General features: G+C 47.4%; 1 protein-coding gene across 1 annotated transcript; it reads left to right on the forward strand.

Moving 5' to 3' along the window:
- The first annotated feature begins 6,140 nt into the window (after window positions 1-6,140).
- LOC124654493 (5-methyltetrahydropteroyltriglutamate--homocysteine methyltransferase 1-like) lies at window positions 6,141-11,512 on the forward strand. The gene is made up of 14 exons (XM_047193494.1): window positions 6,141-6,272; window positions 7,270-7,623; window positions 7,718-7,805; window positions 8,276-8,403; window positions 8,480-8,671; window positions 8,770-8,969; window positions 9,049-9,212; window positions 9,323-9,403; window positions 9,486-9,652; window positions 9,729-9,834; window positions 10,001-10,251; window positions 10,466-10,538; window positions 10,637-10,765; window positions 10,859-11,512. Exons 2-14 carry the CDS (start codon window positions 7,274-7,276, stop codon window positions 11,225-11,227), a joined length of 2,298 nt encoding a protein of 765 aa, XP_047049450.1. The 5' UTR covers window positions 6,141-6,272; window positions 7,270-7,273; the 3' UTR covers window positions 11,228-11,512.
- The last annotated feature ends 7,912 nt before the right edge of the window (window positions 11,513-19,424 follow it).

Here is a 19,424-nt window from a genome sequence, read left to right on the forward strand (position 1 = left end):
CTTGTCGATGAAATGGCTAGGGTTTGGCTGTGAAAAGTTTATATATGCCCCTCTCCTTGCCCCTTTGGTCGACAACAGGGCCTGGCACCATTTTGGTGACTCCCCTGGCTTTGTGTGCTGGTGAGCATGCACACTGCCTTGTGAGCTGCCTGTGTGGTTTCATGTTGGGACTTGGTCCATTTGGTGGATCCGCTCGGCTGATCTTGATAATATCCTCTCCAGTTCATTATTTCTTTGCTAACCTGCCAAGTGGCAATGCCACTTGGCATAACCTTGTGTTTGCTTTGTGTGTGTTTGCAGGGATCAAGAGTTGATCAAGATGAATTCAAGATCATCTTGTGCAAGCACTTCATGAAGATTACTTGTGTAGTTTAGAACAACTCATTTACTTGTAATTTTCCTTTTTCTTTTTCTATTTCTTCAATTCTTGTAATGTGTTGTAAATTCATAATTCAATTCGGGATATTGTAATTGACATTGTATCTTGTGTGAATATCAATAAAGCTCCAATTTTCCTTAATGAGCTTATATAATAGATGTACTATTTATATACTTGATTATTTATATTTGTTTAATGAATTACCTCAATTTGAATTATGAAATAGTCATGTGATGTTTGAATTTGAAATTCAACTCAAGTTGTTTGAATTCAATCATGCAACTTATATTTGTGATGAACTATTCCCCTCTTCTCAAAAACCCTAATTGAACTAATTGAGGTGCAAGTTTATCGCACTCTCGAAACCCTAACCCTGTAAGGTGTCGAGAGAGAAACTCGTCCCCCTTCGATGCAGTTTTCTTTTAAAAGCGCGAAATTTCCCCAGAATTTACGATGCAATGCACATCCCTTTCTAAAATCTACCCCTCGATCGTCTCTAAACCTGGGACATTACATCGTCTTCCAAGAATGGCAGCAGGTCATGGCGTAGGGCCACAAGTTTGAGTACATGGACAACATGACGGACGACGAGATCGCGAGGCTCGGTGTCCTCGTCTCCGAGAACGGCCGACCTGTGCAGCCGCCGCTGCCCCGGTAGCCACCGACATCATGCCGTTGTGCCTGTCGGAGGATGAAGCCCTACGACTAGCGCTACAGGACTCGGCCACGCCACAACCGCAGCCTCCACCTCCGCCGTACAACCCGTGGGGGCCCCCACCTCAGCCCTGGGCTCCTCAACCTCCGCCACAGCCCTGGGCACCTCCACCTCCGCCAGAGCCACAACCCTGGGCGCCTCCACCTCTAGCACCGCCGGCGCGCCCGGCGTACGTTCCGCCGGTTCCCAACTGGCCGTGAGTGGTACTGGAGCTCGCCGTGCTCGACAACGACGAAGAGAAGCAGTAGGCGCTGGCGTTTAGGTTTTTTTTTCATGTGTTCAACTATGTAAATTATGTTTTCATCTTATAAAAGATGGAAATTCGAGAGAAAAATGCGTCGTGCCGCTGGAGACACCCCCGATGCAACGGACACGCGATCGATTTCGACCATTTCAACCGACGCAAACGGACGCCCGCGAACATTTTCAGACGCTGAAATAGTCCTTGAACAGCCAAGGACGTGACGGCACGTCGGCACACTAGCGAAGAAATATCTGACACGTTTGGTGGACCATGAACGCAGGTTATTGCACCACGCCGACAGCGTGGCCAGCAATCGTGTCACACGTGCCTGTGCCGTCAGCTAGCACTCAGCGAGCCTTTGTCCTCCGCTTCCTTTCTCTCTGTCAGCATAAATAAATTGTTTAGAGTTGCATGCATGACGTTGTTTGGTTGGCATGAAAACTCAAAAATAGAAAAGCACGAATATGATGAATGGGTATAAAACAGGATTGATGATTTTTTTTAAGCTTGAGTGTTTGGTTCACACTTCACATGAATAGGAAACACACTAGAATCCTAATAAACATGGTCAAACATAAGTCAAATCATATGAAAATGTATAAATTAGGGTGTTACGGAAATTTAATTCGGCACATGGGACCATACACTCCTACCACCAGAAAAACATTTTGAAATGTTAAAAAAATTGATTTTTTTTTCTCGCTTAGGTATCAACATTTTACGTGCGCACATCAACTCTCGTGAAAAAACCGATATTTTTTATGACTTGTGTGAAAAAGACAAATAAAACGTCTTGTACACAATTTTTTTTACAGCAAAATTTGTCTTTTTTTACATATGATATTAAAAATGTCGGTTTTCTGTGGAACCAGTTTGTGAACGTGTAAAATTTCGAGATGTATCCACTAAATTTTGTGTTCTAAATTTTCAACATTTTAAAAGTGCATTTAAAACAAAGTTTAAAAACCGGGAGCATATGCTCCCGGGTGCCAAAACGCCACTCCCGTTATTATATCACTAAAGACTTTGGCCTAGTTCTTCCAACACATATTACATATACATTTTAAACAGCGTCTAAGCAGATTGTTGAACTCCTGCATTTTGCTTTCAAACTGAAAGCAAAAGAAATCATCTTTTCCCTTTAAATTGAATAGATAAATACTGAGAACCTAAGGCTTTGTTAATTTAAAGTTGAGCATTATAATGGGAGTAGATTTTTGTAGACCGACTGAACGAGCTACATATAGCTTGTTTTTTTTTAATTGAAAAGTTACATTTTAAAGTTTCGGAAGATGAAAAAATCTAGATATGTTGTGGTCAACCAATGTGCAACATTTGAAATTGAGATATCTTATACTCGGGGATGCACAAAAATGACAAAATCCAACAGATTTTTAAGTACTATGTCCGATTCATATTACTTGTCGCTAATATGGTTGTATCTAGAACTAAAATATGCTCAGATACATTCATATTGGCAACAATTAATATGGATCAAAGGGAGTATTAAAATTTTGCACTCTTCGCTGCTATACATGTCAGATTTTGAAATTTTGCATGTCTACATCTATATTTAATTTCCCGTTTTTTAAACTTCACATGTTGTTTTTGATCGTTTCGAGAAAAAAGTACATGTAGTTTAGGCTACAATTGTGGTTTCCGGCATTAATAATGTCTTTCATGTAATAAAGCAGTGCAAGTAAGCTGCCACTATCTCACCAACCTAGTGTCGATAATTCAATACGTGGTGCTCAACACGCTCATGATATAGTATGTGTGTCCTTTTCCGTCCTTTTTATTTAATTCCACAGCTACACAATTTTTTCTTAAAAAATTGTGGAGCGATGTTTCTAGCTCAAAATTATTGTTAAATAGATCTGTTAAAGTACTGTACTGTTCTTTTTTAGATGATAGTACTGTATTGTTCTACTAGTATCAGTACGACTATTGCCTATTGGACATGTTTTAGTAGAAATGGTAAGCACTGTTGGGACTAAAAAGTCCATACCTCATGTTTTAGTATCGTCAATTCCCTACTGTCCAAGTGTCCATACCCCTACGTAAGTAGTTTGTTGCCATGCTTCATCATTCATGCCCGTGAAAGAGAGGCAAGCTTTCTAAAAAGTATCTTCTTTCGGTGGCAACACAATTAGGCCGGCCTGGATGCACTATCTTATCGTGCAACCAATGATGTATCACTATTTTTCAAACTTTAGAAGGTATGCAAATCTTCTTAAACATAATGCAAAATGCCATGCATTAAATTAACAAAGCCCGACAACAAAGGATACAAGGGTGCGTGAACAGTTTACAACACAACCCAACTCAACCAAACAAGAATAGAAACGAAACACTAGAAGGCCAAGACAAAGCAGCTGCAACAACAGATCATCAAATCAACATTGAGGGCCGCACCAAGTGAACAGCTTGCAGGGACAAAGAACAAGCATCCTCCCTCCTCCATTGCTGAAAGAGGGCCCCTATCCTCTTGCCCTGGATCGAAGGGCACCATACCGTCGGCCAATGGACAAGTTCCCCCTAGAATAGGGGAGGGAGAAGCTAAATAGAGGGTGGAGATCTGACTTTTGGGATCAGGCACGAGCAGAGGCACCTGTCCCTCGCACAACCCACATCCTCAGTCGCCCCGCCATCAGCACAGACCATGCGCCGGTCCGCAGCAACCGCAATGCCCACCGGCCGCTCGATCAACATCGCCATTCCTCAAGAGGTCGCTGCCTCAGTTCCCAAGCTCGACCAGCTATTCCAGCACAAACATCCTCCATCTGGCCATTGGGGGAGGAGGGGGGAGACGAGAGCTCAGATCCCCGCCGCCCCTTTCACAGGTGTCGCTAGCAAAGCTCGGCGGCGTCTCTAGGGGCGATGAGGCCGGGGAAGAAGAGAGGGGGGGGGGGCTAGGGCTTCGCCCCCTCGGTCGCCTAAAGGAGGCGGCGCGAGGAGCGAAACATTTTGTAAGCCCCCGAAGGTATGCAAATCTCAGCTAACGCAAGATGATAGTGGGTGCATATTGTGCTAGAATTAATTTAAGAAAAACCAATAAAATGCTCACATAATGGAGAGCATTGGACATCATTGAGCCTATTTTTGATCTCTAAAATAAAAGTATTTTTAAACTACTAGTAGGGAGTAGGTACGTTCGGAAACCACAAGTGTAGCCCAAGTTACATGCTACTCATTTTTTGAAAACTTAACATTTTAAAGATTCAGAAAATTCTAAAAATAAATATAGATGTTGACAATGTTGTGTTCTACCAACATGGAAAATTTCAACTCAAAATACCTTATAACCGAGGGTATGCAAAATTAAAAAATTGAGGCTGCATACTTTTAAAACCTCAAAATTTGTTAGATTTTGTTATTTTTACAAGCCTCGTATATATGGCATCTGATGTTCAAAATTTGCACGTTGATAGAACTCAACATTGTCTACATCTATATTTTTCTTTTCAGATTTTTTCAAAACTTTAAAATACCATTTTTATTTTTTTCAAAAAAGGAGCTATATGTCAGTCGTCATACACACTCTAGGTAGGTCTATATGACAATCAGTCCAGACAAGCATTGTGAAAAGTGGTTGAAAGCGTGTCATGCGGGTTTCTGTAGTACTACATGGATTTTCCATTTAGCATTAACATCTACTTTTACTAGCACAACATGATAATCACAACAGAGAGCGCATTATTGTGATCACATTTGTTGTGATTTCATCTGGGGTGAATTAAATATAAAAAATAATAGAAAATAGATATGTATGAGAGTTTTCATAAAATTCGTACTACACCATATGGTAGTATAATATGGAGGGTGTTGGCATTAGGTCTGAAACTCTCAATCGTCTCGACATGTCCTTTGAACATGTTTTTTTTTCCTCCAACTACTCTCTCACTATCTTATTTATTTGATACATCTCTTTTGCTACTGGCTTAATCTCCACCATCCTCATTGCCTTTCCCCCTTTTCATTGGTGCAATTTTATTGCCCCCCTTAGCTTCTTCCATCTTCCACTTCCCTCTTCCACCACCGTGCCACAATATCTGATCGGTCGTAGCCTTCAAGCTGCGGCATGGACAACCCATGGGACAATTTCTTTAAGCTAGGGAGGGAGGGGTTCATAATACTTGTCAAGCGTCAGTTAGCACCGTGAGGAGAGGCGGGTTCCATTGACGCCATCTTGTATTTTCGTCATTTTATTTTTCCATCTTTTGTTACGTCTCTTTCACCGTGCAACTAGGTCTAACCGGTCGTCCATCCCTATGCTGATTGCAACCTTTGAGATGGAACACCTAACATTGTGAAGACAATCTCTATGATATTGGTAAAGGTCAACAATGGTCGTTCGATACATTTGAGCCTCGAGGGGTGAAAATGATAAATTTACTCTGACAAAAAGTTGAACATGAAACGACCGTTCCGGAGAGTAGTCTCGAATGTGACCTTTTTGCTCAACGCCATACCGAGTGGGCGTGGAGGCTGACCTGCATGGGGATGCGAACCATAACACCTTGAATGAAGGTGCCATCGAGTTCAACCGGGCTTTGAGAGAAAAAAAATGCTCATATCCAAAATATTTTGAAGAAGGGCTTAATTTATGTTGACTTCTCGACCCAAGTTAACCTCCAACTTTATCCAGCTGATCGTTCGCTCGATGTGACCAGATTATGAACATCCACCAATTACAATTTTCAACATTTACGGCAGGATATACATACAGGAAAAAAAAGAAAGTTGTTAACCACGAGATCTCAGCACAGGCATTCAGATCTCACCAACCGCACGCAGACGCACCAACCCAATCAGACCCCGCGGTTTATAAATAAGCTCACCCCTAAACCCCTCCACCTCGACCTTCTTCTTCCTCCATCTCCCTCCTCCTCCCCGTCGCTCGCCGCCGTCCCCTCCGCCGCCGCGCACCCAGGGTAAGCCCTCCTCCCCCGTGCACCGTCAGCCAGCGCGCGCGCGCGAGCGAGCCAACCCCGGCTCTACCCCCTCCTCGCGTAGATCCGTCCAGCCCAGGATCGGTGTTGAATGATATGTGTCGGTACTTGTGTAGTAGGATCGATCGCCTGCCCGCCTCCGGCGCCGGCGGCGATCGCGGTTTCGCGTCGCGAGTAGGCGGCGCTGGGAGCTAGCCCTTCGCGCGGTTGGGTTCGTCGGGGGACGGGCTGTATGGACTGCTCTGCCTTCCCGGATGCTTCGGCGGTCCGATCTGGATCGATCAAGCGCCTAGATCCGGCCCCGTTTAGAGAAATGGGCGCGCGGAAGTCATCTGCGTGGTTTAGGATCGGGAGATCTGGCGCTTTTCATTGCGAGGTTTTTATTCAGTATTAATTATATATGTGCGCGTGTGCTCTGTATTTGGGTGGCCAGGGTTCTGGATCTGGCTCCGAGGTTTATCGTTTTATTCAGTTTTGTTAAATTCTGCTATTAAATGCATGGTGGTGTATATACAGTTAAATGATCTGAAAATTGCGCTACTAAGGTGTCATTTAGATTTTGTTCCTGTCTCTGTTTGGAAAATTTGGAATTTGCGTTATGCTAGATTTAGCGGCTGTCACTCAGTCATCTGTCCAAGGTCCACCTGCCCTCTGCTGGTGTGAGAGGGACACTGTCTCTGCCTCCCACCAATCGTTGTTAGGCTGTATGTACCCACCCCTGGGCCCTTCATGCTAGTTGTTGCTCTTGATACACCTAACCTACCAACCTGTAGATTTATTTCAGTTTTGTACCTTTGGTCCTTTTAGACATCAGCAAATCGAATGGTGCAATACCATGTCTACTTTTATTGATGGTGTAATGAAAGCATTGAGATGTTTGATTGTTAAGTTTTACCAGTCATCGGATGTGGGTAGTTATTTGAGCGAAAAATTGTTGCAGTGAATCATACTAATTGTGACTATTTATCATTCTCTGCAGAAAGATGGCGTCCCACATTGTTGGATACCCGCGCATGGGCCCCAAGAGGGAGCTCAAGTTCGCCCTGGAGTCCTTCTGGGATGGCAAGAGCACCGCGGAGGATTTGCAGAAGGTTTCCACCGACCTCAGGGCCAGCATCTGGAAGCAGATGGCTGATGCCGGGATCAAGTACATCCCCAGCAACACCTTCTCGCACTACGACCAGGTGCTTGACACCACCGCCATGCTCGGCGCTGTCCCGGACCGTTACTCATGGACCGGAGGGGAGATCACTTTGAGCACCTACTTCTCGATGGCCAGGGGTAACGCCACCGTCCCTGCTATGGAAATGACCAAGTGGTTTGACACCAACTAGTAAGTCTGCGGCTTTCTATTTAAGGTTATTCTCACTTGATTTACTTTCTATATGCTATTTTTTTTTACTAACTGGACTTTGATACTTTTACAGCCACTTTATCGTCCCTGAATTGGGCCCTGACACCAAGTTTGCCTACTCTTCCCACAAGGCTATCAATGAATACAAGGAGGCAAAGGCGGTATGATACTGAATCATATGTTAGCTGACTGTGCCTCTTTTCTTAAATTATTAATTATACCCTCTTTGATTAGCTATCTACCTGTTTATTCTTGGATACCATAAGAGTTGCTATCACTACCTGATTTTGTGATCAGTTTAGCATGTCCTGTTTGTAATCAAATATCAAGTTGACGAGTTATATTGGTGATAACTGGATTTGCTTAATAGTTTTGAACTAGAAAAGGAGCCGCAATGCAAATTAAGGAGCAAGTTAACTTGATATTTTGAAACATTGTTACTCATCTGATCAAATTTTTCGTATATGAAAAAAACCAAGTAACTTTGAAAATGATAGTTTATATTTGTAATATTGCATTTTGGATTACTGAGTTTGGCAGTGATTTCTTAGTTGTGATTTTCACTCCGAGATGGACTCTGTGTTTCTTTTGGGAGGCTGTTTGTGATTGTGTGTACTTGCTTCTCATGCAGCTTGGCGTTGATACCGTGCCAGTACTTGTTGGACCAGTCTCATACTTGTTGCTCTCAAAGCCTGCCAAGGGTGTAGAGAAGTCGTTCTCTCCTCTTTCCCTTCTTAGCAGCATCCTTCCTGTCTACAAGTAAGTATAAAAATGGGTTAATGGATACTGTTGCCCCTAAATCTTCTGTTGCTAATTGATGTGGCGTTGTTTGTAGGGAGGTTATTGCTGAGCTGAAGGCAGCTGGGGCTTCATGGATTCAGTTTGATGAGCCTACTCTTGTCAAGGACCTTGAATCGCACCAGTTGGCCGCATTTTGTGCAGCTTACGCAGAACTTGAGTCAGCGCTTTCTGGATTGAATGTGCTTGTTGAGACATACTTCGCTGATGTTCCTGCAGAATCGTACAAGTACGCTTGGTTTCCGTGCCAGTTTATCAATTTTATACCATCCATTCCTTTATATACTTTTGTAGGGATAAGATTCTTAACTCATTTTGCTGCTACAGGACTCTTACATCATTGAGCAGCGTGACTGCCTATGGTTTTGACCTTGTCCGTGGAACCAAGACACTTGATCTTGTCAAGAGTGGTTTCCCTGCTGGAAAGTACCTCTTTGCTGGTGTTGTAGATGGACGTAACATTTGGGCCGATGATCTTGCAGCATCTCTTGGTACTCTACAGTCTCTCGAGGCTATTGTTGGCAAGGGTAAGCATGCTCTGTTATGCACCTCTTATTATGAGCTTACAGCTACACCCTTCAGTTTCTAATAGTGGCATTTCTGCAGACAAGCTTGTGGTATCGACTTCCTGCTCACTCATGCACACTGCTGTGGACCTTGTAAACGAGACCAAGCTTGATGATGAGATTAAGTCATGGCTCGCATTTGCTGCCCAAAAGGTGGTTGAGGTGAATGCCCTTGCCAAGGCATTGGCTGGGCAAAAGGACGAGGTATCATGAACTTCCAGACCCTTCATTAGCAGTCCTCTCTACCAGAGCCTGGTATTTTTTTGAATATCTTTTAAACAATGACTCTAACTTCTGCACAATATCTTCTGCAGGCTTACTTTGCAGCAAATGCTGCTGCTCTGTCCTCAAGAAGGTCATCACCGCGGGTGACAAATGAGGAGGTCCAAAAGGCTGTAAGTAATTTTGGCTTCAAACCTGCATTCATCAACATGCTGACATATCATGTACCTTTTCTTAACAATATATTTCTTACAGGCTAGTGCTGTGAAGACCTCTGATCATCGCCGTGCTACCACCGTTAGTGCTAGGTTGGATGCACAGCAGAAGAAGCTCAACCTTCCAATCCTTCCCACAACTACAATTGGTTCATTCCCACAGACCGTGGAGCTCAGGAGAGTCCGCCGTGAGTACAAGGCAAAGAAGTGAGTAGCAGTTCGTAATGACACTTCATTAATTATATTCTGTATATGTTGCTCATAAAATAGAATTATGTTTCAGGATCTCTGAGGAGGAGTACACCAAAGCCATCAAGGAGGAAATTAGCAAGGTTGTTAAGATCCAAGAAGAGCTTGACATTGATGTGCTTGTGCACGGAGAGCCTGAGGTTAGCATCCTTGTATCATTGGTATTTCAGTGTTAACTGATATTTGCGTTCTGTTTGAGAGAATGATAATTTTATTTTCTGAAGCATAAATGTAGTTATTATTTTTTATATGTTAATGTTTTATGCTATTTGATTCTCCATTTAACTGAGCTGATATGTATTTCAGAGAAACGACATGGTTGAGTACTTTGGCGAGCAGCTCTCTGGTTTTGCATTCACTGCCAATGGCTGGGTGCAATCTTATGGATCAAGGTGTGTCAAGCCACCAATTATCTACGGTGATGTGAGCCGCCCCAAGCCCATGACAGTGTACTGGTCCCAGGTTGCACAGAGCATGACAGCTCGCCCAATGAAGGGAATGTTGACTGGTCCTGTCACAATCCTTAACTGGTCTTTTGTCAGAAATGATCAGCCGAGGTTAGTAGCATCCCTAAAAATTGTACTCCCTACGTCCTAAAACAAAGCTGCTCAACTTTTTCTAGATACGGATGTATCTATAACTAAAATATGTCTATATACCTCCTTAGCTAGATAAAGTTGAGCAAGCCTTTTTAGGGACGGAGGGAGTATGTAAAATGTACAGGATGCCCATTCAGCACTTCCGTTTAGATGCTCACATGTATTTTCTCAGGTTTGAGACTTGCTACCAGATTGCTCTTGCAATCAAGAAGGAGGTCGAGGATCTTGAGGCTGGTGGTATTCAGGTTGGCACTTTTGTATTTGTTTCCCATTTAATCAACAGGTCCCATGTAAAACATGAGTATATGCATTTTTTTTTCTTTTCTAAATGGTTCCCTTCCAGGTCATCCAAATTGACGAGGCCGCTTTGAGAGAGGGTCTGCCACTCCGTAAGTCGGAGCATGAGTTCTACTTGGATTGGGCTGTGCACTCCTTCAGGATCACCAACTGTGGTGTTCAGGACACCACGCAGGTAAATCTGCTTGACCTGTATGGTCGAGGCTTGGCAGGAATCTATCTTTCCTCTGTATTATTGCATTGCCACTAAGGACATTCTCTTTGACAGATCCACACCCACATGTGCTACTCCAACTTCAACGACATCATCCATTCCATCATCAACATGGATGCTGATGTGATCACCATTGAGAACTCACGGTCCGATGAGAAGCTTCTCTCCGTCTTCCGCGAGGGTGTGGTTTACGGTGCAGGCATTGGCCCTGGTGTCTATGACATCCACTCTCCCAGGATTCCGTCCCAGGAGGAGATTGCCGACCGTGTCAACAAGATGCTTGCGGTCCTCGACACGAACATCCTCTGGGTGAACCCTGACTGCGGTCTCAAGACCCGCAAGTACGCCGAGGTCAAGCCTGCACTCACCAACATGGTTATGGCTGCCAAGCAGATCCGTGCCGAGCTTGCCAAGGCCAAGTGAGCCCTGTCCATATAGCAGCTCTCCCCTATTAATCTCCAGGAGGATGGACGCCACCAATGTCATAGCTGTTTGTTTTGGAATAATCTGGATCTCGTATCCACTCGTCTGTTGGTTAGGTTAGTCGTATCTCGGCTTATGATTTTTACTACACATGAATTGGTGGTTCTGAGGCGGTTTTTCGGTGTACCTGTATTGTAAACTGAGCGGCGATTTGCAGCGCTTCATCTGCATCTCGGGGTTTGTGATGGTTCGAATTACAAATTTTCCTAAAGCTGTTCTGTCTTAGATGTCCCCGTTTTCATATTGTCAAGTCATGTGTTTGCTTTTACTCTGAAATCATTTCCTAGCCAGGGCAGCTGCCTTTATTCCTCACACGGAAATAGGCCAGTTGGAAACTTGGAACAAGTTGCCGGAGCTTTATATGTGCAGAGTCAATATATGTACTGATATTGCTATCATATTTAATCGGACACAATCCTAGATGACAATGATTTTTTGTCAAAAGAATTTGTTAGAAATTAAAATGGGTATTTTCAACTTCATAAAATATTGAAGTCACATAAGACCATCTCCATTCTCCAAAGACGGCCGTCCGTTGCTGTCAGCAGGGACCGAGCGAGCCCAAAACAGTGCCCTGCAAACAGACATTGCAATGTAGGGACCGAAAAGCGAGGCTCAACGGTGCCCTGCAAACAGTCTAAGAAATATTTTTTCGGTTTTCGTTCGGTTCGCTCGGTCGGCCTGTATTTGTAGGGGTCGAAAAGTCGAACCGAAGCTAAACTGAATTCTTAGTGACGTTTTGGCGGGTTGAATCTTCAGCTCCAAACAGTGCGGTTCCGTCGGAGGAGTTCCGGAATAGGACCAAAATCCGGCAAAATCCGGCCAGGGCGGCGCGGGTCCGGCGTGGCGGCGGCGGGGCGGTGCGGGGCCGGCGCGAGGCCGACGCTGGGGCAACGGCTGGGCGGCGCGGGTCCGGCGGCGGCCGGCGTGGGGCCAGCGTTGGGGCGGCGCACGGCCGGCCGCAGGGCGAGGCGGCGCACGGGCGGCACACTGGCCGCGCGCACGGCCGGCGCGGGGACGGCGAGGAGGGCGGCGCACGGCCGGGGCACGACCACGCGGGGGTGGCGAGGAGGGCGGCGCACGGCCGGGGCACAGCCACGCGGCGGGGGCGGCGCGGGTGCAGCGGCTGGGTGCGCGGGTGCAGGAAGAAGAAGGAAGGGAAAAAAGAAAAAAAAGACTAACATGTGGGTCCAATAGCATATTTTGGAATATGTTTTTTTACAGTTTTAGTTTACGGTTCTGATCTGCGCCGGCTTTTTTTCGACCCGTAAACGCGAGTTCAGGCCACGGTTTGCATTTTTACGGGCTCTGTTAGAGATGCTCTAAGCAATGTGGATGTGTCACGCGACTCTTCGGTGGCCAGTGAACCAATAGCCTTTTTATTTTTTTTGGGCTACACATTTACATTACATCCCAAGTACTCCCTCCGTCCCAAAATATAAGGCGTCTAAGGACTGGTCAAAAGTCAAACTTTACTAACTTTGACCAAATATTTAGAAAAATAAATTTACATCTACAATATCGAATGAACATATTAAGAAAATATATTTTATGGTGAATCTATTCATGTTGATTCAGTAGTGTAAATGTTTATATTTTTGTGTATAAACTTGGTCAAACTTAAAAAACGTTGACTTTTGACTAATCCTTAGACGCCTTATATTTTGAGTATAATTAGAATAAACTAAACTGCATTGGAGCCTTTTCAACATCAGCGTAGCAGGCTTGGCCCTTGCTACCTTGACGCTCGCCATGGCCCTTGCTACCTTGATTCTCGCTCGCCATTCGCCACGCCTCCGGCATCGCTGGCAGAGCTTCCTTGGCCCTCGTCGCCACCCTTGGATGCCACATGTGGATGAACTTGTTGGCCCGACGCATCCTCTCATGGGAGGCTTGTCTCCCTTGTCGCCTACCGCGTCGTCGCTGCATCCTCTCGAAGCTGCTAGCTGCGACACCACATGCACAATGACAAAGGCAGCCTGCCTGCGGGTCACCTCTTCTACCTCCAGCACGGGTGGAGGGTGGTTTGCTGGCGAGTGGCCTCTGCTGTCGCCCACTCGCCCGCTCGACGATATCTTCCTCGTCTGGTGGGAGTCCAACTTTGCCCAGGCGTGGTGCTCTGCCACTATGAACTGGCGGTTGCATTCCTCCAATTCCGCCATTTGGCGAGACACTTCAACGATGCTATCGTCGATGGCCTCGTCGTAGGTGTCCAAAGTTCGATGACACGGGCTATGCAAGGACTCGAGGAGGACACCCTGCTCTGCAGTGGTTGGTGCGCGTATGTCGCCCTCACCGTCCCAGTTCTCCATGTCCTCCTCGCTGCTCGTCGTGGGGCTGGGATGGTACCTCTCCTACCCGACCTCGCTAATCTCGTCACAAATGGTCTGTGTCACTGTGTGTGTGTGAGTGGGGGTGGGGGGAGCGAGTCATGGCTATCGCTGTGTGGCCTGGCCGAGTTTCAGACGACCAAGATTTATAGGCACGGTGGTTTGGGCGGAAAATGTGTGGCCGAGTGGGAGAACGCGATGGGAAACGGCGTGCGCGAGCGGGAGGGAGCGAGCGGCAAACGGTGGTGCCGCCATTAAGCTTTGGTTAGCAGCATCGGCCGCCATTAAGCCACTATTAGGCAACACCGTGGATAGTTTGCTCTGCATTTGCGGGCCGCTGTCGGGGACGATGCCACATGCAAATAGACATGGGGCGCCAGCCTCTTCACGGCCCACCGGCCCACCCCAAACAAACCGATTTTGGACAGTTTTGGTGTCTGAAATGTGTTAGTTGTTGGAGATGGCTCAATTCATTGTATATACACGTGCATAATAATTCGCAAAAAATATTCATTGTGTATGATGTAGTATGTTTCGCAAAAATATATTTTGTTATGTAGTATGGCTGGCCCCTCAAAATAATGATTTTTCGCTGCTGCCAAATTGTAAAATTTTGCATAGTTTTGAATAATAATTAAAAAAATATTAGAATGTTCAAACACCTAAATAGTTTCACACAATAATCCATTCATACAAATTAATTTTTTAATACAACAATTGATTTTTTTTGCAATCGAACTTGTTCAATATTCAGGCGGTGTTCCTCTTCTCTCCCACAAATGCTAAATTAGATCATTCTGATATTAAGTATGAACCTGCGAAAATTATCAAACTCAGCCAGACACCTGATCAAGCTGGACAAGAGGTCCCTGATGATCAAATTGTTTGCCACCAACCACTAGTTCTTTTCCCTTACTCTCAATGGTCATGTTGTGTATGATCACATAACACTTACTCAAGCCTCACATCTGAGACCCCGACCATGTAAGATCAAGATACTCGAACGATGGCCAAATGTTATTGGAGCACTATTCGCTCGACATCCTTCTAACATGCCTCCGGGCATCGGGAAAAATAAAATATCTTCTCTATAGCAGGATCAAGAATTATATTCACAAACGTAGACCATGCTCGGTAGAGACTCATAATGATATTAACGTGGTGCATCGCTCTTTGGTGTTTTTCCGGCTAGCTGAGGGACCTTCTCCGTCCGTTAGCTATGGCCTATGAGTCAATGGCCAAGCATATGACAAATGGTGTTATCCAATCCTTGCCAAACAAATGGGTAATTCTCCAACCAAAATGCATGCAATCGATGCAGAGCATCCCAAGAAATCCTCTTGCTGCATTTTGTGCCAAGATCCGAGCCATATTTTCTGCATTTGGTTCTCTCAAATAGTATGGCCAAAAACTCCCACTACAGCTCGACAAAACCTGCAGACACTATCAAAACATGTGGACTCCTACATGCGCATATAGTCGTCTTGTTCATCTGGAGAATCTCCGTGCAGAAGACACCACAAAGCAGCCGTGTACTTATAAGCTGATGAGAAGCCCCACAATCCGGTGCGGTCTTTCTTGCCCACTAAGTAGGTGTCGTACTCCCTTACCGTCACAAAAAATCCTTGGCAATATGTGTTGTGTTGTCAACGAAGTAGTTGGAGTCAAGCAACATAGCACCGGAAAGCTGATGTTGGTCCTTGTTCTTAGCCTTCCCAACCCTCGATCCACCACGCCGAGGGCCGATGTTGATCTGCTGCTGAATGTGGATGAGATTGGTTAAGATCAGCAGGCGATGTTGTTGGTCAACAGTGGCATCCTCCTCCTCCTCCTCCTCCTCCTCCTCCTTCATGAACATGTCCATCATCATCTTGTCGTCGATGTCCATTGCGGCAAAACACCGAACACCTTGTGGGTGAGGTGAACAAAAGACGCTCCCATCTGGCGCTGTTGTGCCGATGAGTGTGGAGGTCGACGAGGGATGCCGCATAAGAGCGGAGCAACGTCGCGTGCTTACGGAGGCAAAAGAGGTGGGGGATTTAGTGGAATCGTCTGACTGCTCCCTTTGGACGATGGCGGAAACGGCGAGACCGTCGACTATTTCGACAGAATCACGGCGAGAGTAGTCTAGAGATGACGGTGGCGTCAACAGTGGCGGTGATTGGGTGGATAGGTGGGACGCAAGCACGGGTAGGCGACTACGACGACGAACATGGCGATCCAACATGGTGGGAGGTGGATAGTAAGGGGTGGAGGGGCGGGGAATAGGCATGTGCGGCTGCCAAGGGGGTTTCCCGCGCAAAATCCGACATGGTGGAAAGTACCAGCACCTACGCTCGGCCCTTACGCATCGGGTCCGACCTGGGATTGCCGGCTATTTTATTGGGCTCCAAATTCCGCCGGTTAATAATAGGGCCCGCCAATGCCTTTTTTTACCCAGCATCCCATAGGGCTATCTTGATTGCTATTGGAGCCGCTGGTGGGGACAAGTATATAATCTAACTGACTGGCTACCAGTTCCCAAATATATATGCTTGAGGGGTAAAATTGGGACGCAAAAATTGCATGAAGTGTACAAAACAACCACGATAAATATATATAAAAAAATTATACATGACTTATAAACTGATAAAAAAGAGTTTGAATAAGACATAGACATACACCATCTAAGGTCTCGTTCGTTTCATCCCTAAGAGGCAGGGGTTTGCCTGGATTCGGCCCGGTGTTGGTTTTCCAGCCCGGCGAGGTAAATTATCCAGCCCAGTAGTTTTGAAGCCTTTGGTTATGCCAGGACGGGATTCTCGCCCATTGTGTCCCGGCCATCTTCCACTCAGCTGGCCTAGAAAAAAATAATCCCCATCGACCCTATGGAAAATTTTCCATGACGCGAAGACAGCAAAGTGCGAAGCCACGGTACGTGAAGACGGATTAACCGAAGGCTGAAATATGCTAGTGATTATTGGGAAGGGATTAGTAGGGGTTAGTGGGGCTTGGGTGAATGGCCGGGATCAACCCAATCCCTGTGTGGATTAGTTCCAGATCTGGTTTCAATCCCAGGAAGAGCCTTGCTCCAGTACAACCCCCTCCCCAAACTCAGTTTGGGCTCCTAAGCCCAAATCCAACCCATATCCAAACTTGATATACCTATGTACGGGTATACTGTATACCGAGAGCTGCCACGATCTCCACAATCTCCCTGATCTGATACACATCCTCGACGAGCTCCCCGTTGTTGATTCTCACCTTGACGCCGGCTGTGTGCTGCTCCGCCGCCCGAGAACGTGAGTCCTAGCTCGACCGGCGTCGTAGCCTTGTGGACGGCTGTCACCCCAAGCTTCTCCTGCCTCGTGTGCCCCCGATTTCACCCTCCAGCCCCATGTGCCCGCGAGCTCCTCCATCGTTCTCCGCAACCTCGTCCGACAAGTGCGTTGGTCGCAGCACTCTGCCGCCTCGATCTCCGAAGCTCCGGCGCCGCCGGTCACGGCCGTCACCATGGAAGGTTTCAATGTCACTGCTGAAGGGCTATGGCAGGTGCATAGCCGGACATGTCCAGTACCATTCGCCGGCCTGTACGGGACACAGCAGACACACCGCACTGCATAATATGTGTATATATATCCATGGTATTGTATTTTGAAAAAAGTAGGTAGGTAAGATCATCAAGATAGGCTTCGGATCTCATGGCTGTGTAATATTTCTTCTCTAACTTCTCCAAAAATTCAGTTAACTCTTTCAGCTGTGAGAAAAGGTTGTGATTTTCTAAAGACTAGCTAAATAATATTGAGCACCCAACTTTGATCTGTCATGCTACATGCTGTGACATGAAACCATAGCCTCACAACCGGCTAGCCAAGAGCAACAGTCGCTCAGTAAGTTCTTGCCCACACAGGCTGGCCACCAGGGCCGGATAGGCCGGCTTCCGAGCACGGCCAGATTGGCTTCAAGTCCATTGTATACCATTGCTTCTGCTAAGTACCTGTTCCGTTTGGCCACTGCCCCGGACTGTCTGGTGTTCGTGGCCAGACTGTCTGGCCTATCGGCCGCGTAAAACTATCGGGCTGTCCGGTGAGTTATCGCTTACGTTCTCAATAGTCCAGACAGTCCGGCCAAAGGGAAGCTTGGCTGTCTGGCGACCCGCCGCCGCAGCACCCTTCTTGCACGCCGCCGTTCCTGCACGGCGCCGCGCCGCCATCCTGCCTGATCGTGCCAAGCTGCACCGCTCACTGAGCCTCGTGGCTGGCATGCCGCCATGTTGCCGTGCCTCCCGCCAGCCAGCCATGAACGCCATCGCCCGGAAAAGCCGATGCCGATGAGGCGACAACGGCATACATGATGTGCTACTTGTTTTTTTTCGATAAAGGGAATATATTAATATCAAAAAGATACCAATTACACCTAGCCTCTGCAACAACGCACCACCCTAATGGCACTACGGATGCACACAGCCAAAAAAAGGAAAAGAAAACTAAGAAACAAAAGTCCCGCTACAAGTATCTCGGGCCTAACAACAAGCAATACATCCACCGCCAAAACAACACCTGAAATACGGACTCTCCAAAAACGACGCCTCCAAGAAGGGAACATTGCTCTAACACCGTTGTCGCCCGATCAACGATCTTAGGTTTTCACCCCGAAGATAGTCCCCGCTCTCAAAACAATGCCTCCAACAAGGTCATTGCCGGGCACAACCAGGTTAAGATCGGACCTTGGGTTTTCACCCTGAAAGGTAGGACTCTGAACTTCACCTGTGTTGTCGCCCCCACTTTCATACCGCTGCTGTGAAGCCCGTAACACCAAGCAAGTCCCTCAACAGCGCGGAGACTTGAACCTCCCTTAGCTAGTTCTCCCCTCCGGCCTTCATGAACTTCTCTTCTTCCGACTTTCATCATGGATCCATAGTCACTTGATGTCAACACGGAAAAAGAGCTTCGCGCCGCTCCCTCCAGAACCAATCGGTCGGAATAAAAGCATGGGTGCGCACGACCGAATACCACCGATCCGAGCAAACTCCGGGCAAAAAGCACCGTTACATTCGTCGGCGGAGCCTTCCGAACTCAACACTCCGGCTAGATCACGAGTCCAGAGCCTCCGGTAGATCTTCCTCTTCATGCAAGAGAGACCCTAGGACCACCGCCTTTATTCAGGTCGGACCCCCACGTCGGCGACCATCCCGGGCCGGCCACTCCAACCCTCCACCGGCGACTCCGTCGCCGCCTTCCATGCATCTCCATCTCGCCGCCGAACGCGGTGATAGATCGATAGATCCACCACAACCAACCGCAGGCCGACCCTCTCCGGCGAAGAAGAGGGCCACCTCCACCGTCGTACCCAAGGCTGCTGCCCCGGGCGACCTCGTGTCGCGGGTGAAGCCCGAGATCGCCTCCACTCACCGGCGAGAGGCGGGGGAAAATGGCGCGAGCCATGGGCCCGGCCGCCGCCCACCACCATCCCCTGCCGGAGTGCCGCGGAGAGCCGACGGGAGGAGGGCGCGAGGCAGGCCGCCGCCGCCCATCCCAACCGCGCCGGCCGATCCACCGGGGGAGAGCCGACGGGAGAAGGGGCGCAGCCTAGGCCGCCGCCGCCCATCCCATCCGCGCGTCCGCCATGCTCGAGGGAGGGAGATCCGGCCGCCGTCCACCATGCGTCGACGAGGAAGGGCCCCCGCCGCCGCCACGCCCCGTGGGTCTTTGCCCCGGCGGCGCTACCGGCGGCGGCGGCTAGGGCTGGGAGGCTGGGGGTACGGGAGGCTGGAGGCTGGGGGCTGGCGGCTAGGGCACACGCAAGTATCTACAGTCCTATACGTAGTT

The sequence above is a fragment of the Lolium rigidum genome, chromosome 5 (assembly GCF_022539505.1).
Source record: "Lolium rigidum isolate FL_2022 chromosome 5, APGP_CSIRO_Lrig_0.1, whole genome shotgun sequence".
NCBI lineage: Eukaryota > Viridiplantae > Streptophyta > Magnoliopsida > Poales > Poaceae > Lolium > Lolium rigidum.